Source organism: Theropithecus gelada, chromosome 4, assembly GCF_003255815.1.
Source record: "Theropithecus gelada isolate Dixy chromosome 4, Tgel_1.0, whole genome shotgun sequence".
Lineage (NCBI taxonomy): Eukaryota > Metazoa > Chordata > Mammalia > Primates > Cercopithecidae > Theropithecus > Theropithecus gelada.
In genome coordinates this window covers 111,304,050-111,330,546 of record NC_037671.1, presented here as the reverse complement: position 1 = coordinate 111,330,546, position 26,497 = coordinate 111,304,050, and the positions used below count along the sequence as shown (strand labels likewise).

At 37.1% G+C, this 26,497-nt stretch overlaps 1 protein-coding gene across 1 annotated transcript in view; it reads left to right on the top strand.

The window, feature by feature from the left end:
- The window catches only part of TIAM2 (T cell lymphoma invasion and metastasis 2), a 530,409-nt gene that overhangs the window by 31,039 nt on the left and 472,873 nt on the right, over window positions 1–26,497 (top strand). The window contains 4 exon segments of the mRNA XM_025381328.1: window positions 7,350–7,433; window positions 11,606–11,650; window positions 21,395–21,556; window positions 26,125–26,278. Of these exon segments, the coding sequence (XP_025237113.1) occupies window positions 7,350–7,433; window positions 11,606–11,650; window positions 21,395–21,556; window positions 26,125–26,278 (445 nt within the window).

The following is a 26,497-nucleotide window of genomic DNA, read 5'->3' as shown; positions in this document are numbered from 1 at the left end:
GGAATTCAAAGTATCAAGATTGTCTTGGCTGCAGAAACTTTTATGAAGTTTCTGATTTCTTTGGAGATTTGGGGGATTCTAATCAGTACTCTCAAGGGCTTAAAGGACCATTGTTAAGAAAGATGGACTGGATTGATTACATTTAGTTATTTTAGGTTCACTCTTAAGGTTAATTCCTTTGACCATAGAACCAGCAACTTTGTACATGAGCACATTGTTGATGGTTCTCTGGGATATAACTGATAATAAGCTGTTTGTTGGGCCCTTTAAGGTCATGGTAGAATTCATTTAATATTGCTAAAATTGGGAAAGGCACAAAAATTTTTGAAGTGAAGACATTTACTTAAAATAACAAGCATGAAGGTACAGCATTTTGTTAAATTTTGGATTTTGGGTAATGAGTTTCATTTAATGCATAGAGGAGGAAAGGACATAGGTATATTCTCTGGGGGTGTGAGATTGCAGTGTTTATCAGAAAAGGAAAAAAAAAAAAAACAAACCCACATCTGTAGGATGGAGAATGCTCCCCGAATCCAGGGGTTGGCCTGGTTTTGTAAGTTCTGTTGGAACACACTGTGCTGATTCATATATAAATTGTTTATGGCTGTTTTCCTGTTGCAAAGGGCCGTGCTGAGGAATTGTAATAGAAGACAGTATGACCTGCAGAGGCTAAAGTGGTTACTATCTGGCCCTTTGCAGAAAAAGTTTGCTGATGCTGGACCTAATTGATGAGTGCTTTTAAGATCTTGATTAGAGATAAGTTTTGTGATGGAGTAGCTGTCTCAGTTTAAGTAAAAGATTCCTCAAACCTTGAGGAATTAGAAATTGATTTGACTTATATAAGTCTTCAGATTAAAAATACGCATTTACTGTGGTGCCTACAAGTGGTAGTATAGAAACTTAAAATTTTACAAGTTTAAGGAACGTTCTTTAATGTACATGTTGGGAGTTGAAACATAAATAATGAATTAGACTGAAAACCAAGGCTCTTCTTTAGTGTGTTTTCTTTTCCTTTTTTTTTGAGACAGAGTCTCGCTCTGTTGTTTAGTATATTTTCATTGAAATGATAAGTCTTGAGTGGCCAAAGGAAGGGACAGGTGAAGACTGGTAAGTTATTTCAATCCCTGAGGTCAGATAAGCATAGAGAATTTGCACAAGTAAAGGGTTTGGTCATTTGACATTAGATAATATTAGAACATGGCATAGGTGGGGAATAAACTTGTCGTTTAGGAAGCAGAGTTCAGAGAGAGTAATAGCACAGCAGGCACCAGTAGCCCTAGAAAAGGTAGAATTTGATGGAACAAACTAACGGGGATCAGCAGCCACTTAAGACTTTGAAAAACATGGGAGCAGGGAGCCAGATCCCAAGAAGTAGACTGGTAAGATGGAAACCTATAGAGAACACTGGGTAGCTGGAGAGCACAAGCCTACAGAGCATGTAGCCATGGTCTTCTCACCCAAGCATAGAGGTGGAATCAGCAGGCAAAGGAAAAGAAAGGTCCCAGAATCAGCTTTCATTCTTTTTCAGCATTTTTCATTGTAAAACCATGATTTTCTATCCTGGATCAGATTTTGAGAATATGAAGAGAATAACATTCCCAATTCTTGGAGGCAGGTTAACATTATCTGATTAGAATGAGAATTGGAATGAAGCTTTGTAGTTCCTAATAGCAGTGTGTTGTAGCAATATTAATAAATTATCAGTTGGATAATGAAGGTTTATTATTGAATGCTTGCTGTGTACCAGGCAGTCATGTCTTGTAGATGTAAAGAAGTTAAATTAAATATAGTCTCTTTATGTACATTATTTAAGGACATTTATGAAAAGCTTCTAATGGGCCAGCATCATCATCATATTCTTTTTCTAAAGTACTGATAGTTACAGTGTCATTCATAAAATTCTCAACAAACGGTCTTTGATGGAGGTCCTTGGAAGGCAGCTGTGCTTACCACTATACCACCAGCACTGTCAGATGGAGGTCTTTTTGAGGATTAAATTTGTTGCCTGGGATTGAGCAGTAGTGAACTGTATAGAACACCTAAATTTTGGACATATTTACTTGGAAACTACGTGATGGCAGAGTGCTTCTGAAGTCATGTTGCTGGGTTCACATTAGTTCAGTAAATGTTGAGTAAACTTATACTCCAACCGATTTATAAAGAACCATGAAACAGCTTAGTTAACAAAATTAAACACAATAGAAAACAGTTTATTTTTGTATCCAACGGAACTAGTTAAATACAGCAGAGAAATAGATGTCAGTAGACATTTGAAATGTGTGTTCAGATGGTAGAATAAACGTATCGGCAAGATCCCTAGAAGCCAAGGAAAGAAGCAGGAAACTTGTTAAATCACGTATCTTTGATAAAAAGTAAGCACCAAGCTAACTGAATCACTCTCTAATTTCTGAATTTAAGTAGGTTAATTATTTAATAGGATCAGTAAAAGACACTTCTATTAGAAATTTTTATCAACCTTTAAAGTTGAGAACTTAATATTAAATTTTAGTAAAGGCATTCAGTGAAGAATTAGATGAAATGATGTTTTCTGATGATCAGATTTAACAAATTAGATTTTAGAGACTCTGGATAAATAATTAGTTGGAAGCGTATGTACAGTTGACCCTTGAACAATGGCAGGTTTAGGGGCACCAACCCCCTGTGTAGCTGAAAATCATGTAACTTTTGACTCTTCCCCAACTAATAATAGCATACTGTTGACCAGAAACCTCACCAATAACATAAAGAGTTAACACATATTTTTATATGTTATATATGTTATATACTGTATTCTTAAAGTAAGAGAAAAGAAAATGTTACTAAGAAAATTATCCGGAAGAGGAAGTATATTTACTATTCATTAAGTAGAAGTAGATCATCATAAAAATCTTTACGCTTGTTGTCTTCATGTTGAGTAGGCTGAGGAAGGGAAAGAGGAGTGATTGGTCTTGCTGTCTCAGGGGTGGCAGAGGCAGAAGATGTGGAGGAGATGGAAGGGTAGGCAGGAGAGGCAGATACACTCAGTGTAACTTTACAGAAATCATAATTTCTGTCCAACTTTTTTGCTTTTTCATTTCTCTAAAAATGTTTCTAAGCATGGCACCAATTCTTCTTCCACTGTTGGCTTTAATTTTAGTGCCTGTGTCATAGGGTTTGTGTTCTAAAAATAAATCAAAAGCAGTCTTGAATAATTGTAACCCTTCTGCCAGATTGTCTAAAGTAGATTTGTTTTCTGGCACTGCTTCTTCTGCTTCTTCCTGACCGTCTGGCACTGGTTTGGAAGCACTCTTCTTCGTCAGGTTGTCTTCTGTTAATTCCTCTGATGTGGTGTCCATTAGCTCTTGAATTTCTCCAAGATTCGTATCCTGAAACCCTTCACCTCCCTCCAGCGCCCCCCTCCTTTTTTTTTTGGCTATATCCACAATTTTATGATTCCTTCATTGGTTCTGTTATAAATCCTATGAAGTCATGTGCAACATCTGGACACAGTTTTGCCCAGCAGGAATTTATTGTTTTGTGCTTCACGGCTTTCACAGCTTTTTTTGTGGCGGTGGTGGCATCTTCAGTGGTATAATACTTCCAGACTTCTATGATGTTCTGTTGGGGTTCTGTTCCACAGCATTGATGATCCCTTTTGTAGACTACAGTGTATAATGAGCCTTTGGTCCTTATGACCCCCTCATCTAGAGGCTGAATTAGAGACGTCTCGTTTGGGGACACATAGACTACTTTGACACCTTCATGGAGTTCTGGGTGGCCAGGGGCCTTGTCCAGTATGAGAAGAATTTTAAAAGGCAGTCCCTTACTGGCAGGGTACTTCCTGACTTCAGGGACAAAGCATTGATGGAACCAGTCCAGAAAAAGTGTTCTTGCCCAGGCCTTCCTTCTGTATAACCAAAAGACTGGTAGCCAGCCAATGTCTTCTATCTTTTCCTATCAAGGCTCAGGTTAGCAGCTTTATAGAAAGGGCAGTCCTGATTATAAGCCTGACTGCATTTGCACAAAATAGTAGAGTTAGCCTATACTTTCCTGCTTTAAATCCTGGTGTTTGCCTTTCTTCCTTACCAATAATTGTTCTTTGTGTGTGTTTTTTTTTTTTCCCCAGAATAAATTACTTTCATCTGCAAAAACCTGTTCAGGAAGATACTCATTCTCCTCAATGATATTCTTAAATTCTTAATGCTATCTGGGAAATCATGTGTTGCCTCTTGTTTGGCAGAAGCTGCTTCTTCTGTTATCTCTCTTTTTTTTTTTTTTTTTGAGATGAGAGTCTCACTGTGTCACCCAGGCTGGAGTGCGGTGGCACAGATAATAGCTCACTGCAACCTCTGCCTCCTGGGCTCAACTGATCCTCACACCTCAGCTGATAGTTGGGACTACAGGCGCAGGCCACCACACCTGTCTAATTTTTTTTGGTATGTTTTAGAGAAACGGGGTCTTGCCATGTTGCCCAGGCTGGTCCTGAACTCCTGGAATTAAGTGAGCTGCTGGCCTTGGCCTCCCAAAGTGCTGGGATTATAGGCATGAGCCACCATGCTTGACCTTCTGGTATCTTGAAATTTTTAAAGCCATACCTCTTTCTAAAATGATCAGACGATGCTTTGCTGGCATTAAATTCTCCAGCTTTAGATCTGTCACCTCCCTTTTGCTTTAAGGTATCGTATAATGACTTAGCTTTTCTCTAATCATATTAGAGTCTGTAGGTATGCCTTTCTTATAACAATTCTGTACCCACACAGAGGCTGCATTTTCAATACAAAATAAAAAGGTATTTCACAAAAAGTTCGAGGTTTTTGGCCTTTTGGGATAGCTGCAGTGACGCTTCACGAATTTCCTTTTCTTTTTGACAATGGTCCTCATATGCCAGATTCATTTATCTTGAAAAGGTGGGCAACTGCAGCTGAAGACCTCAACCTACTGTACATATCAAGCAAGTCAGCGCTTTCCTTTTAATGTCATAACTTTGCTTCTTGAGAATGCCTTCAGCATCACTAGTGCCACTTCCCATGGGTCTGTGCTGGTATTCAAGGTTTATGTTACTGCACGAAACACAATGAAAAATCTTCAAGAACTGCAAGATACAATTTTTTACTATGATAGCAATTTATTAGACAGATGAACTGTTCATGCAGAAATGGTTAACATCACATGGCATTTTAAGTGGATACTCACACTTGAGCTCACTGCAATAGCAACAGTAGGTGGCTGTGAAATTATTATACTAGAGGTTTTTGCGGTTATGATTAATATTACATCTTTAACATTGTTTATGTTTCTCTCTCCTGTGAATGATGCTATGTATGTTATGGTAGTAAATGTTAAACTAAAATAAACTAGTATCTGCATATATTTTATGCATTCATGACATGCCTTTTTTGTTTTTTCAATATTGCTAGGCTACACAGTTCCTCTGCATGTATTTTTAAATTGTCAAAAATCTCTCAAAAATTTTCTAATGTTTATTGGAAAAATCCACATATAAGTAAGCCAGGCGCAGTGGCTCACGCCTGTAATCCCAGCACTTTGGGAAACCAAGGCAGGCGGATCACTTGAGCCCAGGAGTTTGAGACCAGCCTAGCCAACATGGCCAAAGTTTAGTTTCCAAACTTCTAATTAATATCTTACAGTATTATACTTAAAAATCAGCATCTGTGCATACAGTAGAAGTTTTAATCAGTATTCATTTAAGCTTAGTTGTCTGTTGCCTAATTTCCTCACTCTGAGTAGGATTCTTTCCCTTTGTTTATATGAGAAATTTCAAAACAAAGATTTGGAGGTAGCCCAGGCACTGTGGCTCATGCTTGTAACCTCACCACTTTGAGAGGCCGAAGTAGGCAGATTGCTTGAGCCCAGGAGTTCAAGACCAGCCCAGACGACATGGTGAAACCCCACGTCTACAAAACATACAAAAATTAGCCCGTGTGGTGGCATGCGCTTATAGTCCCAGCTACTTGGGAGGCTGAGGTGGGAGTATAGTTTGAACCCAGGAGGTAGAGGCTGCAGTGAGCCGTGATCATGCCCTTGAACTCCAGCCTGGGTGGCACAGTGAGACCCTGTCTCAATCAATCAATCAATCAATTGGCAGATGGGGTGTGATTATTGTTAAACATTAGAGCCCTTTTTTTGTTTTTTTCTTTTTGAGATGGAGTCTCTCTCTGGAGGCTCCCAGGCTGAAGTGCAGTGGTGCAATCTTTGCTCACTACAGCCTCCGCCTCTTGGGTTCAAGCAGTTCTCCTGCCTCAGTCTCCCGAGTAGCTGGAATTACAGGTGCCTGCCACCACGTCAAGCTAAGTTTTGTATTTTTAGTAGCGACAGAGTTTCACCATGTTGTCCAGGCTGGTCTTGAACTCCTGATCTCAGGTGATCTACCTGCCTAGGCCTCCCAAAGTGCTGGAATTACAGGCATGAGCCACCTTGCCCAGCCGGAGCCCTTGATTTTTAAAAAGTTTTATTGAGATGCATACCATAAAATCAGTCAACTTAAAGTATACAATTCAGTGATTCTGTGCAACCATCGTCACATTCCATTTTAAACCATTTTCATCATCCCAACAAGAAACACTCACCAGCAGTGATTCCTCATTAATCTTCAACTCTTTCAGCCCTAGACAACCACCAATAGATTTGCCCTTTCTGGATATTACGTATAAATGGAATTATATACATGTTGCCTTTTTCACCTGGCTTCTTTAGTTTAGCATAATGTTTTCAAGGTTCATTCAGGTTGTAACATGTATCAGTACTTTTTTTTTCTTTTTATGGCTCATATTTCTTTGAATAGATACATTTGTTTACTCATTAACTGACAGATACTTGGATGTCTGCTTTTTTATGAATTTTAAATGAATTTTATATGAATAAGGCTACAATGACCACATGTGTACAGGTTTTTTTTTTCTTTCTTTCTTTTTCAACCCTCAGATGGTAAAAAGTATCACGTACAAGTTCTTTGTGAATACATGTTCTCAGTTCTCTTGGGTACATACCTAGAAGTGGAATTGGCTGGGTTATATGTTGACTATGTTTAATCTTTTGAGGAACTATCAAGCTGTTTTCCAAAGCTGCTGCAACATTTTATATTCCCACCAGTATTGTATGAGGGTTCCAGTTTCTCCACATCCTTGCTTACACTTGTTACTGTCTTTTTGATTATAAGCAAGTAAGTGTGAAGTGGTAGCTCATTATAGTTTTGATTTGCATTTGCCTGATGGGTAATGATGTTGAGCTTGATTTGTAAAAGAAAAACAGTAAGTTGGTTTCATTGAGAATATAAAAATGAACATGTTTGGTAGTTTCATGTAATTGCTTGGAGAGTTTTGCTGTATGTAAATTTGTTCTTTTTTCATCAGCTGTATTCCCTGAATGACTATAAACCACCCATTTCGAAAGCAAAAATGACCCAAATTACTAAGGCCGCCATCAAAGCTATTAAGGTGAGTAATAAATTTGACTCTTCTATTTTCAAAAGAAAAAACTATATTAATAGTTTGATGGGGGATAATTTTTATGGATTGTATGTTCTCTTTCACTTTACAGAGTTAACACATGTTAATTGTGGAAAAACACAGAAAATCTGTCACCTGTAGACTTTCCCACCTAGAGATAAACATTTAATGTTTATTATTACGCTTTTTAAGAGACAGTGTCTTACTCTGTCACCCAGGCTGGACTGCAGTGCCACGATCATAGCTCACTGTGGCCTCGACCTCCTGGACTGAAGTGATCCTGTTGCCTCAGCCTCCCTAACATTTAACATTTCGATAAATGTTCTTCCTTAAGCATTCTTCCATAAATTTTTTGAAGCAGTCATTTTTCCTCACCTTTCTTAGATAATATTTTGCATATATCCACATTATGGAGAATGTGTTTAACAGTGTCTTTTGCCACACTGACTTGACAGAACCTTGAAATTTGAGTGGTAAAAGGTTTCTATATATTGATATATTCATTTTTTCTTGTTGATTCTATTAATATTATAGATTTGAAGTTAGGCCATTAAGGAAAACAATTGTGACTCTTTGTATCAGGGATTTGAACTGTGGGAAATGGCCATAGACATTTAGCCTGTGCTCTCATAAAGTAGGTTTTGAACCTATATTAACTCATGAATACTTCTGAAAATCTTAGGAAAAGGTTGGATCCTCTCTAGAGAAATACACGTATGCACACAATTTTATAGGAACTTTTTGGCAGAAGGGTCTTTTCAAGCTCAGCCATAGATTTTTCCCCAAGAAGTTCTTGTGCCCGGGGCTAAGATTCCCTGAATTAGTAGGCCTCTTAAAATTGAGAATAAGTGAGTACTTATTTCTAATTAAGTAGATACTAACCTATGAATATTCAGTGGTATGTTTTCCTGCCCTGAATTAAAATATTAACTGTAACCAAAAGCACCAACTATTTAAATTATCTTTTAAATAACAGCAATGTGTTAGATTTAACAAATTTCCATTTACTAGTAATTACTAGTGGGAGAAAATTCAGCTCATTAGTTGATTTTGCGGTTTTCTAGTGGCTAAAGCTTAGTTTTCAGACTTGTTAGTATCTTACATCTATAGTTAAAATCCATGTACTTACATGACAGGAAATGAGAGAGAATGACAGTAGCTATAAGCACGTTGAAGCCAGAAAATCTTTCAAAGACATGATTTTTTAGAGTATTTGATAGGCTTACTATGGAATAATGTTATTGTCTTATACTTTATTCTATTTGTCTGATTTTTATGGTCATGATCATTTGAAACTATGCAAACGTGTATTTTTTTCTGTGACAATTAGTAATTGATGCACTTTTCATAGCTTGTTGAGCAGAGTACTTTCTTAATAGAGTTAATGAGGCATAGGTGCAAACAGTGTTTTCTATTTTCAGATGTCAGACGGGTCTGAGAGAAATTAAGTAATTTGCAGTAGTAGGAGTAAATATAGCTAGAATTTTAATCCAGAATTCTGTCAGTCAAGAGTCTAACTCTGGACACAGTGGCACACATTGTTAGTCCTAGCTACTGGGTAGGCTGAGGCAGGATGATCGCTTGAACCCAGGAATTTGAGGCCAGCCTGGGCAACATAGTGAGATCTTGGCTCTTAGTTTTTTTTTTTTTTTAAAAGAAGTAATGTTTTTTAAAGAGTCTAATCTTTATTATTATGATATATTTTACTGTTTTGACGTATTGTTTTTAATGTTTTGAATTTTGAAAAAATTTAAACATAAGTTGCAAATTATTATGGTGAGCAGGACATATTCTTCCCTTTGATTTGCTGATTGTTAACATTTTGCTACATGTGGAAGTTAGTTTCAAACTTCATTCGTAATAACAATCCTTGATACATACTTGAATTTGAAACTCCTGAGAATAAAGACATTTTGCTAGGGAACCATAATACACCAATCACATGCAAAAAATTTCACTTTGATATAATTATCTAATATACAGTTCATCGTTACATTTTAATGTTGTTGCATTGTTGACTAGTAGCTGTTGCCATCAACCTTGCTCTTTCAGAATCCAGTCAAGATCACGCATTATACTTATTTGTCCTGTCACCCAGCCGTTTTTTTTGTGACTTGACATTTTTGAAGAGGCTAGACCAGCTGTTTTTCACTACTTTCTTTAAATTGCATTTTGTGTGTGTGTATATATATATATATGAAACACTGCATTTTATTAATCAGATTTAAATGATACTGTGTTTCATATTGAAGTAAGTCATTGTTTTTTATATAGAAATGATTAATGAGTGATGGTTAACATTGCACTGTCTACAAAACCTCCCAGAAAACCTCCTGTGGAAGAAGGCCTATGAGAATTAATAAACTTTCAGTTAAGATTTAGGAAGCAAATTTCTAATTGTGTATAGTAACTAGAAGCAAAGAACACTGTCAAGATGTCTTCCAGAAGAATTGTTCCTTCAATGTGTAGTTATTTAATATTTTGCATATTGATTTTTAAATGTTCAGGGGCCTATAAAGAGCCTAATAACTTTAAGTAGTTGTTTTAGCTTTTTTACTTAAGTAACTTAAACCATTGAGTAAACTTACTTGATTGTAAGTAACTTTAGCCAAACTTAAACTTGTAGGTTTTGATTTGGTGAATATGAGTTCATGATGTTTTCCTTTATTTTTGTTATAAATACTGGATTTAGTGCTGAGGTTTAGTTGAATGTTCATATTTCTTCAGTCTAAGGGAATGTCCTTAAAATCCATAATTCATGAGAAGAAAAGTGTAAAGACGGCCGGGCACAGCGGCTCACTCCTGTACTCCCAGCACTTTGGGAGGCCGAGGTGGGCGGATCACTTGAGGTCAAGAGTTGGAGACCAGCCTGGCCAACATGGCGAAACCTCATCTCTACTAAAAATACAAAAATTAGGCATAGTGGCGTGCTTCTGTAGTCCCAGCTACTTGGGAGGCTGAGGTGGTAGAATTGCTTGAACCCACGAGGTGGGGGTTGCAGTGAGCCGAGATTGTGCCACTGCACACCAGCAGGACAGAGTGAGACTATGTCTCCAAAACAAACAAAAAAAAGTATAAAGAGAAGCACAATTCAGGTTCTTTAAACAGAAATAATACGCCAATATGGTATTGTTATTGTGGCATTAAAATTTATTAGGCACAAATTCTTTTTTTTTTTGAGACGGAGTCTCGCTCTGTCGCCCAGGCTGGAGTGCAGTGGCCGGATCTCAGCTCACTGTAAGCTCTGCCTCCCGGATTTATGCCATTCTCCTGCCTCAGCCTCCCGAGTAGCTGGAACTACAGGCGCCCGCCACCTCGCCCGGCTAGTTTTTTGTATTTTTTAGTAGAGACGGGGTTTCACCGTGTTAGTCAGGATGGTCTCGATCTCCTAACCTCGTGATGCGCCCGTCTCGGCCTCCCAAAGTGCTGGGACTACAGGCTTGAGCCACCGCGCCCGGCCTAGGCACAAATTCTTTATGCTAATTTTATAATTTATTTCAAGTTTATTCATAGTGCTATATTTTATGAAACTTAAATCTTCTAAGTTTTCTTAAAAGTGATAGTGGCCCATTACTAATTTTTAATCTGCATGTTCACTTCTGCTGATTCATTTTGTCTGATGCATTAGGATATTATACATTTCTATGTTTTATTTTGTATTCTTGTAGTTCATTTTCCAGGAGAAGCAGGAGATAAATGAAGATGAAAACAACTACCTTACATACATTTATTAATGTTACTTGTAGTTATTTGATTTTTTGAATTTCCCTTGATTTAACTGATAAAATTATATGAAATCTTTACTTTTCCTTTCGTGAATGTAAGAACATACACGCACCAGTATTTATTACAAGTATTTTGCTGTCAACACAACTGTTTGTTAAAGTGTACTTTCAGAAGGTCTTCAATAGCATTATTTTATATCTATGGTAAGGTAATGTACTTTGGACATACTGATCATACATCTACTTCAGAGAAGCCCTTTACTAATTATATAGCACAGCTAGTTGCATATAAAGGTGAGTGACAAGAATGTCTCAGAATTCTTGGTTAAGGTAATTGTTTTGATAGACCTTTGGAACATGTAAAACCTGTGGTTAGGAAATTTCAGTCTCCTCAAACTGATTTTAAAACCATACTTCATTTTTTTCCTCTTTTAGTTCTATAAACATGTGGTACAGAGTGTTGAGAAGTTTATTCAGAAAGTAAGTATATAATTTTCCATACATGTGCTATAATTATAGATTAATGCCTGTACTCTTCTTCTTTAGATCAAATACCCAAGTTTAAGTTGTTTTGATGGACTGTTAAAAAGTGATTCCAGTTATTTTATTTTCTAATTAAGAAATAAAATGAAAGTGCCTTTCATATAATTTTACTTAGGTTTGTATTCTGCCTATGTTCATGTGCCTAAATGTAAGCAGAGCCAGTTTGAGAATCAGTGTCATGTGGCATTAAGGATTCAGCAAGGTTGCAGTGTGTTTATGTTCTTCACCTGGGAGAAAGGTGCGGGACTTGAAGTGAGATTTCAGTCATTCAACTGGCTAGGTAACTTTGAATAAGTCAGTTAGCCGTTATGTGATTCAGTTCCTTTTTCTTTTTTAAAATTCTTGTTTTCTCAATATTTAAAATATGGTATTGATAGGCTGTGCACAATGGCCCGCACCTGTAATCCCAGCACTTTGGGAGGCCAAGGTGGGTGGATCACTTGAGGCCAGGAGTTCAAGACCAGCCTGACCAAGATGACAAAACCCTGTCTTTACTAAAAGTACAAAAATTAGCTGACATGGTGGTGCATGCCTGTAACCCCAGCTACTTGGGAGGCTGAGGCACAAGAATTGCTTGAACCCAGGAGGCAGAGGTTGTAGTGAGCTGGGATCACACCACTGCACTCTAGCCTGGGGAACAGAGTGAGACCCTGTCTCAAAAAATGTGTGTCTGTATGTAGTATCGATAAAACATATTTGGGGATTAAGTGGTTTAGGTAACTTGAAGCTAAGACAAAGGGTTGAATAACAAGTATGCTGTTTGTTTCACTTAAAGTTGAAAAATGTTAGTGATTGGAACATTTTATTTGGTCTTACGCTTTTAAAAGCATTTCTCAGAGATTGTTGTTCTGATAAAAGATCTTTCTTTAAAAGTTTTAATGTCTGGTTTGTTTTTGGTTTTGTTTTGTTGTTGATTTTGTTTTGTTTGTTTTGTTTTGTTTTTTGGACGGAGTCTCACTCTGTCACCCAGGCTGAAGTGCAGTAGCATGATCTCGGCTCACTGCAACCTCTGTCTTCCGAGTTCGAACTATTCTCTTGCCTCAGCCTCCCCTGTAGCTGGGATTACAGACATGCGCCACCACGCCCAGCTAATTTTTTTTGCATTTTTAGTAGAGATGGGATTTCACCATGTTGGCCAGGCTGGTCTTGAACTCCTGACCTCAAATGATCATCCCTCTTGGCCTCTCAGAAGTGCTGGGATTACAGGCGTGAACCACAGTGCCCAGCCGAAAAGTTTTAATGTCTTACACTGTGCCTCATAAACTTTATGAGTAGGAATTTACCTAGGAATCTTGTTAAAAATGCCTGAGATTCTGCATTTGTAGCAGCTCCTAGATGATGTTTCTTCACAAGCCACAATTTGAGTTGTAAAGGTTTAAAAGGTAAAAGTGAATTTATGGATAAATGCTTGTTGACTGATTTCATTTTGGGGTAGGGTACTTTGAATAAAACGTGTTAGAATCTTAGGAAGACCTGGAATGAGCAAAGTTATTCCATCGTGAGATAATTACAGTCATTCTGAAGAAGCCAGTCAGTCTATGGGGAAAAACTTAAATGCTTTGCTACTACCCTGTTTAAATCAGAGATCCAGCAACAGATTTGTGTAATGGTTAAAATAAGTTGTGTGTGTGTGTGTATATATATAAAAAATATATATATAAATATTTAAACTTTTATTTCTGAACTAATTATAGATTCACATGTCATTAAATCATAAGGAATAAATCATGTAGAGATCCCATGTGCCCCTCGCTCAGTTTCCCACTGTGGTGACGTTCTGTAGAATTGTAAAATATTGCAATCAGGACATGATACAGTCACCTATTGACACTAACCTTACTCAGATTTTAATTGTCTTACCTGCACTGATTTGTATATGTATGCATTTAATCATATATATAGATTCATACAAACATCACCATAGTCAAGATACAGAACAGTTTCTTCACCACTAGGATGCCTTGTGTTTCGCTTTTATATACTCTATAGTCACACTCGACTCACCTCCTCCTCCCCCCCATCCCTAATCCCTAAGGCCTGGCAGTCATTAACCTGTTCTCTTTCTCTATTTTGCATTTCAAAATGTTATATAAATGGAATCATACAAAATGTAACTTTTTGAGATTGCCTGGTTTTGCCCACGTAATTCTTTTGAAATCTATTGTTGCATGTATCAAATCGTTCCTTCCTTTTTTATTTAAAAATTTTACTTTAAGTTCTGGTATACAAGTGCAAAACATGTAGGTTTGTTACATAGGTATGCCTGTGCCATGGTGGTTTGCTGTACCTATTAACTCAGCATCTAGGTTTTAATCCCCACGTACATTAGCTGTTTGTCCTAATGCTGTCCCCTCCCTCGCCCCCCACCCCCAGGTGGCCCTGGTGTGCTTTGTTCCCCTCCCTGTGTCCACGCGTTCTCATGGTTCAACTCCCACTTACGAGTGAGAACATGGGATCTTTGGTTTTCTGTTCTGTGTTAGTTTGCTGAGGATGATGGCTTCCAGCTTCATCCATGTCCCTGTGAAGTACATGATCTCATTCCTTTTTATGTCTGCATAGTATTCCATGGTGTATATGTACCACATTTTCTTTATCCAGTCTATCATTGATGGGCATTTGGGTTGATTCCATGTCTTTGCTACTGTGGATAGTGCTGTGGTAAACATACGTGTGCATGCGTCTTCATGGTAGAATAATTTCTCTTCCTTTGGGTATATACCAAGTAATGGGATTGCTGGGTCAAATGGTATTTCTGGTTCTAGATTCTTGAGGAATTGCCACACTGTCTTCCACAATGGTTGAACTAATTTGCATTCCCACCAAGAGTATAGAAGTGTTCTGTTTCTCCACAGCCTCGCCAGCATTGGTTGTTTCTTGACTTTTAAGTAATCACCATTCTGACTGGCATGAGACTATATCTCATTGTGGTTTTGCCCCCGAAACTCCTTAAACTGATAAGCAACCTCAGCAGAGTCTCAGGATGCAAAAATCACAAGTATTCCTATACATCAACAATATACACCAAGCAGAGAGTCAAATTATGAATGAACTCCCATTCACAGTTGCTACAAAGAGAATAAAATACCTAGGAATATAGCTAACAAGGAGTGTGAAGGACCTCTTCAAGGAGATCTACAAACCACTGCCCAAGGAAATCAGAGAGGACACAAATGGAAAAACATTCTATCCTCATGAATGGGAAGAGTCAATACCGTGAACATGACCGTACTGCCCAAAGTAATTTATAGATTAAATGCTATTCCCACAAACTACCATTGACATTTTTCACAGAATTAGAAAAAACTACTTTATGGAATAGGAAAAGGGCCCATATAGTCAAGACAATCCTAAGCAAAAAGAACAAAGCTGGAGGCATCATGCTACCTGAGTTCAAACTATACTACAAGGCTACAGTAACCAGAAGAGACATATAGTTCCTTCCTTTTTATTTCTGAGTAGGATTTCAGGGTATGAATTTACCACAGTTTAATCATTCACTTATTGGGGTTCATCTGGGTTGTTTCTAGTTTTGGGTTATTATGAATAAAGCTGCTAGGAACACTTGTATACCCAGAGTTTTTTTGTGTGTGAGTGTAAGTTTCATTTCTTTGGGATAGTAAGTACATGTCTCCATTTTATAAGAAACTAACAAACTGTTTTCCAAGATGGCCGTACCATTTTATATTCTCTTCATATAGCATAAATTGTATAAAGGAGAAGTGTGGCTGCAGTTTGGTCATATATTATCCATGAACCCATGTTTTAGTCATGAAAGATTTATGCAGTAATAGATGACGGTAAATGAAAAATTAACAGTAAATATGATTTCCTTTAGGCCAAGAAAACTACTCTAAAGAATACTCTGGCCTCTGGCCTTGTCCTAATTGATTTTGCCAAAAATCAGTTCATACGCTGATTGTGTCTTAGCTTTATAAGACAGAAACACCTGGGCACTCTGGCTCATGCCTGCAATCTAGCAGTTTGGGAGAGGCCAAGGCTGGTGGATTGCTTGAGCTCAGGCGTTTGAGACCAGCCTGGGCAAACATGGCAAAACCCTGTCCCAGCCTAAAAACTACAAAAAGCAATTGGGCAAAGTGGCAAGTGCCCATGTTCCTAGCTGCTTATGTGGGTGGGGTGGAAGGATTGCTTGAGGCTTGAGTTCAGGAGGAGGTTGAGGCTGTAGTGAACCATCATTGTGCCACTGCACTCTAGCCTGGGCAACAAAGCAAAAGCTTGTCTCAAAAAAAAAAAAACAAGAAACAAAAAAAACAAAATGGGGACGACAGCAGCAGCAAAGGCTGGAGTTACAAACAGATAAGGAAACTTTAGAAGACACATTTTAGAACTTCTGTTTTGATGCTGTGTTCTCTAGAGGGACAGAACTAATAGGATATGTGTATATATACACACGTATACAGGGTACGTATAGATATAACTAATAGGATATATGTGTGCGTGTATGTATATATGCATATACACACAGGGAAGTTTAAGTATTAAGTATTAACTTACACGATCACAAGGTCCCACAGCAGGCTGTCTGTAAGCTTGAGGAGCAAGGACAGTCTGAATCTCAAAACTGAAGAACTTGGAGTCCAGTGTTCGAGGGCAGGAAGCGTCCAGCATGAGAGAAAGATGTAGGCTCGGAGGCTAGGCCATTCTCTCCTTTTCATATTTTTCTGCCTGCTCTATACTTGATGGCAGCTGATTAGATGGTGCCCATCCAGATTAAAGGTGGGTTTGCCTTCCCCAGCTCACTGGGAACATTTAACTCAAATGTTATTCTCCTTTGGCAGCACCCTCACGGACACACCCAGGATCAATACTTTGTATCCTTCAGTCCAGTCAAGTTGACACTCAGTGTTAACCATCATAGATCCCCATATTTGCATTATAAATAACTAACTTACCTTAGTTGTCCTGAATCCTAAAGGCAATAAATTTTTTTTTGAGCCAGAGACCTCATGATTTGGTGACTTTTCTACCATCCATAGCTAACCATTCTGTTCTCATTTGCTAGTTTGAAATGTGAAAATGAAATCCTCAGCTCTGTTCCAAAAATATGTAGAGTTTACCCAACTCTTTTTGTCTGTATGAAATCCCCTGCCTTTTTTGCGTGAATACGACAAACAAATCTGTCCACTAGATTCAGAATAAGATTGAATATTATCATTCAGAACTATTTATTCTGAAAAAATCTAGATGCTTTGTTATAGTGAAATACATTCTATGGTACTGTGGCTACTCTTAGATACGGTGAAGTCGAAAATAAATTTCATCTTTCTGGCTCTGAAAATGGTCTGTAGATGAGTTACTGTTGCCTTAATCTGTAAGTTTTTGGCTATCATTACCTTCTTCAAATTTCCTGTGCTGCATACTTAGTAAGAGCAAGAAATGTGGCTTATTTGTGGTGATTTTCAGGTTACATTTACTTTGTAAATAATAAATGAAAAGATGGTGCTAAACTGTCTAAAGATTGTCATCATGAAAGTTTTTTGTTTTCTAGAAACTTGATCTGGTAACTTTATGTACATGGTTGTTATGGTGGTTGATATTTTGCAGTGGATATGTATTTTTCAGTGAAGCCAAACATTTATGCTTCTGCTCTTTGATATTTTTCCAGAGGAAGGATTGAGTCCACATTGAAAGATGGCTGAGCTAGGCGTGGTGGCTCACGCCTATAATCCCAGCACTTTGGGAGGTCAAGGTGGGCAGATCACCTGAGAGGCCAGGAGTTTGAGACCAACCTGGCCAAAATGTGAAATCCCGTCTCTACTAATACAAAAAGTTGGCAGGCATGGTAGTACACGCCTGTAATCCTATCTTCTCAGGAGGCTGAGGCAGGAGAATTGCTTGAACCCACGAAGCAGAGGTTGCAGTGAGCTGAGATCGTGCCACTGCACTCCAGCCTGGGTGACAGAGTGAGACTCTGTCTCAAAAAAATAAAAGAAAAAGAAAGATGGCTGTTATATTTACTTACCTCTGGTGTTTTGAGAGAGATATATATATTTTTTCATGTAGGGTGCAGTATTCTGTAACTGGACTTTTATCATAAGTGTACCTTTACCCTTGGAGGTAGGATACAAAAAGATTTTTGTACATGGGCACAAACAGTTTGAAAGGAGTATATTTCCAGATTCTCACTTTTTCATATGTACTTTTATTAAAGCTCCTTTTCCCTAGGATATTTTAGATCAACGTAAGTTCCACACTTCTTAAATTTACGTTTCAAATATATCTTAAGCTTATCATTCTTAATCATTATGATTAGAGAAACTTTTGCTTCTTGCTTTATTTAAGAAACCAGGGATGTTTATATAATTACAATCACTCGTCCGTATCTGTGGGTTCCAACCCATGGGCTCAGCCTATTGGGATCAAAATTTGGGGGAAAAATAGTCCACGAAATTCTAGAAAGCAAAACTTGAATTTCCTGTACGCTGAGTACAATGTGAATGAAGCGATGTGTAGGCGTTGTATTAGGTATTCAAAGTAATCTAGAGTTGATTTAAAGTATATGGGATGATGTCCGTAGGTTATATGCAAATACTGCCCATTTTATATAAGGGACTTGAGCATACTTGGATTTTGATATCTGCAGGGGTCTTGGAACCAGTCCCCCAAGGCTACTGAGGGACAACTGTATTTCTTTTTATTGTGAAATTTCTATGTACATTTGTAGAAAAGTACAGAAAACAATATATACAGCCAAATTTTTATAAAGAGAAGACCTATGTAACTCTCACTCATTTCAAGAAGTAGAACTTTGTAGCCCACAAGCCCCAAGTACGTCTTCCTAATCATGTCTTGCACACCCCCTACCCAGGTAACCACAGTTTGACTTTTGTGTCACATCCTTGCTTGACATTATAGTTTTACTTTGTATAAAATGAATTCTTAAAGTGGTTTAATGTATTTTAAATTCTTAAATGTAATCCTATGGTATGTATTCTTTTTATACAGTTCTCCTAGTCAACATCATGTGTCTAGGATTCATCCTTGTGTGTAGCAGTATTTATTACTATCTGTTGCTGTATATTTTCCATTATGTGAATAGACAGCAGCTTGCCCACGTCTCCTGTTGACACTGTGTGTGTTTTCTAGTTTTTGCAATTCTGTACAGTATTGCTGTGAACAGTGTAATATTTACATATATAGGATTATAAGTATCCTGATACAGTTTGCATTTCTGTAGGAGTGGAATTGCTGGTTACAGGGTATGCATTTCTTCACCGTGGCTAGATAATACTAAATTAGTTTTACTATGGTTGTACTGATTTACATTCCTCCTTACGATGCATGGGTTTGTGTTGCTTCCCATTTTTGTCAGCACTTGGTATTGTTAGATTTAAATTTTTCTAATCTATCGAGCCATCTTTCTTACATGCCACACCATTAGTATTATTCAGTGCTTTGCAGGTATAGCCACATGCTTCTGTTTCTACCACTCTAGCTTTGTTGTCTTTAAATTAATATCACCTTTTAGTACCTGCAGGCGGGAGCACAAATTCTAAAAATAGGATAATTATTTAAGGTGTATTTGTATACTGCAAAGTGTATGGTCCAACTTACTTAGAAGGTTCTTTGACAAATAACCATAACAGATGTTAACTTGCAGAAGATAACTTGGATGACAAAATGAAAAATCATGGAAATATACTTAAGGGTGCATTCTCCCTATTCGTTCTTATCTTTCTCCCCCTAAAAAGGCTATTTCTCTATAAAATAAGAAATTGGAAATTACTAGAATATAGTTGAAAAATAGTGTATCTATAAAAACTTAATATGATATGCTTTAGAAAGTTATTTACAGTAAAAATACCTTATGCCATTGTGTAACTGCCCAGTGGGTTCACCTTACCTGCTGCCTAGACAGAGCCAATTTATCAAGACAGGAGAATTGCAGTGGAGAAAGAGCAATTCACGCAAAGCCAGCTGTGCAGGAGACTGGAGTTTTATTGTTATTCAAATCAGTCTCCAAGAGCATTCGGGGATGGGGGATTGGAGTTTTTAAAGATAATTTGGTGGGTAGGGGCTCAGGAAGTGGGGAGTGCTGTTGGTCAGGTTGCGGATGGAATCATAGGGAGGTCGAAGTGAGGTTTTCTTACTGTCTTCTCTTCCTGGGTGGGATCGCAGGACTGGTTGAGCCAGATTACCAGTCTGGGTAATGTCAGCTGATCCATCCAGTGAAAGGTCTGCAAAATGTCTCCAGTACTGATCTTAGGTTTTATGATAGTGATGTTATACTCAGGAGCAATTTGGGGAGGTTCAGACACTGCGTGACCCTAAACTGTAATTTCTAATCTTGTAGCTAATTTGTTAGTCTTACAAAGGCAGACTGGTACCCAGGCAAGAAGAGGGTCTTTTTGGGAAAAGACTATTATTAAATATTAATTTTGTTTCTGAATCAAACCATAAACTAAATCCCCTCCCAATGTTATTTCGGCCCAGGCCCAGGAATGACAAGGACAGCTTAAAAGTTAGAAGCAAGATGGAGTTGGTTAGGTCTGCTCGCTTTCACTGTCGTAACTTCCTCAGTTAAAATTTTTGCAAAGGCGGTTTCAATTAGAGAGTCTTAGGAATTCTTGTTTTGAGTCTAATGGTATTTAAAGAGGAAAATTTTAAAATATTGCAGATTTCTTTGTCTTGATTCTTCTCTCAGGTTTCTAATTGATGACTTAGCCAGGTTTTCCAAGTATTAAAATTATTTAAAATATTAAATCATACTAAATAGTTTTTTTGCCATTTTATGTAGCAAAAATGCCTAATCTACCAATGAAGGAAATTCTGTCCCACAAAATGTTAACGTCTGTGTATCTAAAGATACTGCGCAGAAAGCTTGCAAGTAAAAGGATTCTTCATTGTGCTTGCCTAACTACATAGGCTAAAAAAGCTTATGTTCAGAAAGTAGGGGAGGCAGGGCACAGTGGCTCGTGCCTGTATTCCTAGCACTTTGGGAGATCTAGTCAGGAGGATTGCTTGAGCCCAGGAGTTTGAGACTAGCCTGGACAACATGGTGAAACCAAGTCTCTTCCAAAAAAACATACAGGAATTAGCGCTGTGCACCTGTTGTCCCAGCTATTTGGAAGGCAGAGATGGAAGTTCATTTGAGCCTGGGAAGTCGGTGTTGCAGTGAGCCATGATGGCACCACTGCATTCCAGGCTGGATGACACATGATAGATCCCCAGAATTATAGATGTTATGTTTGGGAAATAAATGGAAACTTTGGCCTCTGTATTTACAATTTTATAATTTGCCATTTGGCATTGTTCTTTTCATTTGTATAGGAACCCTTTTGTTGTGTGTTCCAGATGAAGTCTGAGGCATGTTGGCAGTGTGTTTGCTAGAGCCCTTCTTTCCTGAATTTGCTTCTTTCTTCCATGTAGCTTTTCACAATGATTAAACAAATTTTAAAAATTATAATGGTACCTTATTTATTATTTTGTGTCATTGAATCCATGTAGTACTATTTTAGAACTTCTGAATGTGTAGAGTAGTCAGAGTAGATTCTTTAAAATGCCATTCCAGAAACTGACGATACTGGAGTAGTCAATGTGTGAATATTCATTACCTCAGCACAGGCAGTGTCTTTGTATTTACACAGGATTTATGATGATTTTTGTCTATCAAGAATTTTACCTTTTCGTTTTCTTCCCTTTTCATTGTTCTTTTTTCATCAGTGTAAACCAGAATACAAAGTACCTGGACTTTATGTTATTGACTCCATTGTGCGACAATCCAGACATCAGTTTGGTCAAGAAAAGGATGTGTTTGCACCCAGATTTAGTAATAACATCATTAGCACTTTCCAGAATTTATATCGTTGCCCTGGGGATGACAAGGTATGCTGCTGATTTTTTTGTTTGTTTGTTTTAAAGTAGATAACAGTACCCTCTTGGTCTTAATTAGTCTTCATATTATCTTAGTACAGTCATGTGCCACATAATGATGTTTCAGTGACAGACCGCATATACAGTGGTGGTCTCCTAAGATGATAATACTGTATTTTTATTTTACCATTTCTCATTTATGTACACAAATACCATTGTGTTAAAAATGCCTGCAGTATGCAGTACAGTGACATGCTGTACATGTTTGTAGTCTAGGAGCAATAGAATGTGACGTATAGTCTAGGTGTGTAGTAGGCTGTACCGTCTAGGTTTGTGTAAGTACACATCACACAATGATGAAATCTGCTAATGATACCATTTCTCAGAACATATCCTTGTCATTAAGTGGCACAGGACTGTATATATCTTTATGTTCTCATTTGCTCTTAGTTATTTCAGATGTCAATATTTAATTATTATGGTGTCCATGTTCCATTTTGTTCTTTGAATTTCTTAGAGAGTACAGAAAGATGTAGCAGATTTGCTACTTTTTAATTTATTGAAGCAATTGGTGTTAAATAAAATGGCTAAAATAAGCTTTTGCAATTACATGAAACTTATTCACACACAGTCAATTCGGAATTATTTGACATGAGTTGATACTTAACTGCATATTAAAATTCTTCTATTATGGTAGAATTTTATTAATCACACTACTAAGTCTGGTATGTGTAAGATCTAAATGTGTAAATATTCTATAAATAGCAAGTAAAAAGAAAGCTTTGGATCATGAGCAGGCATGAAAAGGAGTTGCTTATCCTTTTACTTGCTCTGAGAGGTTAGCTTATTTATTTTGGATGTTGATTTGGAAATTGAGGTGTGCTTTTTCTGACAGGGTTGATTGCATTGTTGATTAAGTATGGAAAGATGAGAATAGATGAAGATTGATGTTTGTTTTATGGAAGAACCACAGAACTTCAAAGCTCACCACAAATGGTTCACCTTTATATTGAGTATAACAAGATTAAGTAGTTATTTTTCATAACTATTATATAGTCTTGAATCAGAAAAAAATCTTGTTATAATGGATAGCTATGGAGATAAATTTTTTTTTTTTTTTGAGACGGAGTCTTGCTCTTATCACCCAGGCTGGAGTGCAATGGCACGATCTTGGCTCACTGCAACCTCTGCCTCCTGGGTTCAAGTGATTCTCCTGCCTCAGCCTCCTGAGTAACTGGAATTACAGGCGCCTGCCACCACACCCTGCTAGTTGTTTTTTGTATTTTTAGTAGAGATGGGGTTTTGCCATGTTGGCCAGGCTGGTGTCAAACTCCTGACCTTGTGATCCGACCACCATGACCTCCCAAAACGTTGGTATTACAGGTGTGAGCCACCGCGCCTGGCTGGAGATAAATTTATTATGCTATATTCTTTGTGAACTCTTCTTGGATATACTCCTCGAGACAGAAAGTTTTCGATTTTTCTTTTTAATTACCTTAGTACTTTAATAATTTTGTGCAGACAAAAGAATGCTTCTACTTTTTAAAATTTTATTTGTTTTGAGACAGAGTCTCACTCTGTCACCCAGGCTGGAGTGCAGTTGCGTGATCTCGGCTCACTGCAAGCTCCATCTCCCGGGTTCACGCCGTTCTCCTGCCTCAGCCTCCCGAGTAGCTGGGACTATAAGCGTCCGCCACCACGCCCAGCTAATTTTTTGTATTTTTAGTGGAGACGGGGTTTCACCTTGTTAGCTAGGATGGTCTCGATCTCCTGACCTCGTGATCCATCCACCTTGGCCTCTGAAAGTGCTGGGATTATAGGCGTGAGCCACTGCGCCTGACCTAGAATGCTTCCAATTTTAAGTGACCTGTCATAATTGATTTTTAAAATAGGTACCTTAGACTCCCACTTGAAGTAATGTACTAATCTGATATTTTATATATATAGTTTTTTAGAAGTCACTTTACTTTGATTTAGAAATTTCACTAGTTTGGACTTGGATTTCAGTCAGCTCTGATGATTAAATCTTTCTTGAATGTGTAGATTTCATAATATAATATCTCATACTAGGGCTTATGGAACAGGGCTTTCTTTTAACCATAGGGGGAGAGTATAGATTAACATTGCAATCTCAATCATAAATGAGGGACATTGTATGTAGATATATAGAATGATAGTGGTTAGGTGCTGGCCAATTTTAAAGTATATGATGGGTGGCTTGGAAACTGAAAGATTTTTATATAAAGCAGAAGAATATAAGGCATTTTCCAAGTGCTCATGTTTTAGAGTGGAGAAATAGTGAAATCAGAAAGTGTGAAGCAGTCTCTGTAATTTTCTTATGCCTCATTTGAAATACACACATTTGCACATTAATATAGTTTGGACATGGTTTTAAAATATGTCACTGTAGTATTATGAGGGATTTAAAGATGAACGAGATCTTTATTCTGAAAATTGCTATTTTACTTTGTAAAACATATACATTTAACAGAATGTTCTTTTTTTGTACTTGATTTTAGCCTCTGTCATTTTTTTTTCCTAATGGAATAAGTGGCATCACAATAGTAGTAACTAGGTCTTAGTACTTGTTTGCAGAATAGTTATGTGCTAAACAGTTGTGAATCAGAGTGTTTGGTGATTGGTGATAGTATCAATAAAATAGTTATTACATAATAGTATATAGTTGTGAATCAGATTGGTGATAGTATCAAGAAAATAGTTATTACATAATAACTGTTATGCTTTTATTAGTGATAATATGAATTCAGGATATTGTTACTCTTGACGTGTGTGCTCTGAGTGAAATGTTTATTTTCAGAAGCAAGGTATAATAGATGGAACTGCTGATCCTCCTTATAAAATACTGTAGAACATCTTGAGACATTATTTTTCACTGGGCATATTTTTCTGCCTGTAAATTTGAAACTTTCAGGATATGTAAAACTTTAATACAACCAAGGGAGACATATAAGTAGGAATTTTTCTAGTTACCAAGTTTTCTCTAAATACTGCTAATTATGTTACTAGATTTCAGAATTACCCAAGAAATAGAAGTCACTAATAACTAGTCTTTTCAAGTTTATGATACGCAGAGTATAACAAGAGGCAGGCAGTAGGTAAATAGAATTTCCCAACGAAATAGATTTTCATATGAAATGACTGAGATTAGGGTATAAGTAATTAAATAGAAGTACGTTATAGTATTGCTATAAGAAGAGCTGTAACTAACAAAGCGTGTATCTCCCTCCCAAGATGCTCAAAATTTGAGAGTGGCTAGACATTTAAAATACTAGCCAGCTTAAACAGTCTAATACAGTTTGGAGATTGAGAAAAGGGACCTGAGAATCCTTCTGGTATACTGTCTTATTTTATAAATGAGGATACTAAGGTTTTTTTTTTTTTTTTTTTTTTTTAAATGTTGGTTGAGACCAAGATCAGCAGCAACGTTATATAGATCGTAAATATTTCATGAATTTTATAGCAGCTGCATAAATATTATATGACTGACTGGAACCTTACAAAAAATACGAAGAACTCTGACTATTTGAGTAATCCAGAAAGAGGTTGACACTAAAACAAAAATGTGATTTATTTGGTGGTAAAATGATTAGAGTGTGGGTTGGGATGGGCATTGTTGAGACTCTTTATGAGGAATATAAAATAGGATGCAGTGCTGTGGTTCAGGGGCATATCAAGAAGAGAAAATGAGATGGTTCAAGATGTCAAAGTCTGCTTGCCAGTAGCAAGCACGTTTTTTATGTTTATTTTTTTTTTTAATTTACAAAATGGTAAAGGACTCAAATTTTAGAAAATGAAATAATGTAGAACATTATTCATACGGAGCATGATTCATCATTCTGAGGGCCAGATTAAGTAATGCCAGTATGACACTGACATTCTACAAGGGGAAAGGGAACAGGAAAGAATAAAGAAAAGAGGGAATGAAGAGAGAAGAAATGGTTAAGCTTCATATTCTGTCTGTACAGAAGTTTGTCCATCTCTGGTTCAAAGTGTCAGTAGGGAATTAGCATTCATGGCAGGATGCTCAAAAAAGGAAGTAATTTGATTAAATTCTTCCATGAGGAAATGCCCTCTCCTCAAGTAGTTTGTGAAATGAAACTTTTTGAAAGTCACATTAGATAAGGAGTTTGTACTACAAGTTACCTGTTTGTTCAAAAGATAGACATTGTGTAAGACAAAGTTAAAATCAACTATAAATATAACGTTAGTACTGAGATGAATCCTGGCTCACCCTCAGAATACTTAAGACAGGTCTCCAGCCAGTGTTACCATCCATATCATTAGAAGTGACATAAGAGAGGAAGCCTAGATGTCATCTCTGCCTTCAACTAAATGGAACTTTCATTTAATTTGCATGTCTATCAGCATTAACATGTTTTTAAGCACCTTAAGGTAGCAAATGCAAAATGATAGAAACATAGAATTTTAGGGCTAGAGAGTACCATTGAGGTATTGTTAATTTCTTCTTTCCATCCAGGGCCCAGATAGCCTCTATGAAATGACTGTACTAAGGTTTTGAGAGCAAAAAACAAAATGTCATGTTTCTTTTTTTTCTCTAGAGTAAAATAGTGAGAGTACTAAACTTATGGCAGAAGAATAATGTATTTAAAAGTGAGATTATTCAGCCTCTTTTGGATATGGCAGCTGGGATTCCGCCTCCTGTTGTCACACCTGTTTTGGCCAGCACTACTACTGCTATGAGTAATACTCCAGGTATGTTGCTTTATTATAGATTTGTTGTCTAAATATTCTACTCATACTTTTTGGATGACTGTTCATATAAAAAATAATTCGACAGTGCAGGAAAATTTGTCCAGCATTAGATAATTGAAAGAAAATATTTGTAGAGAAAAATAAAATTAGATACTATATTTGTATGTGATTATTTCTAAAATGTAGAAAACTAATTTTCTTTTAATTCACAGAAACATA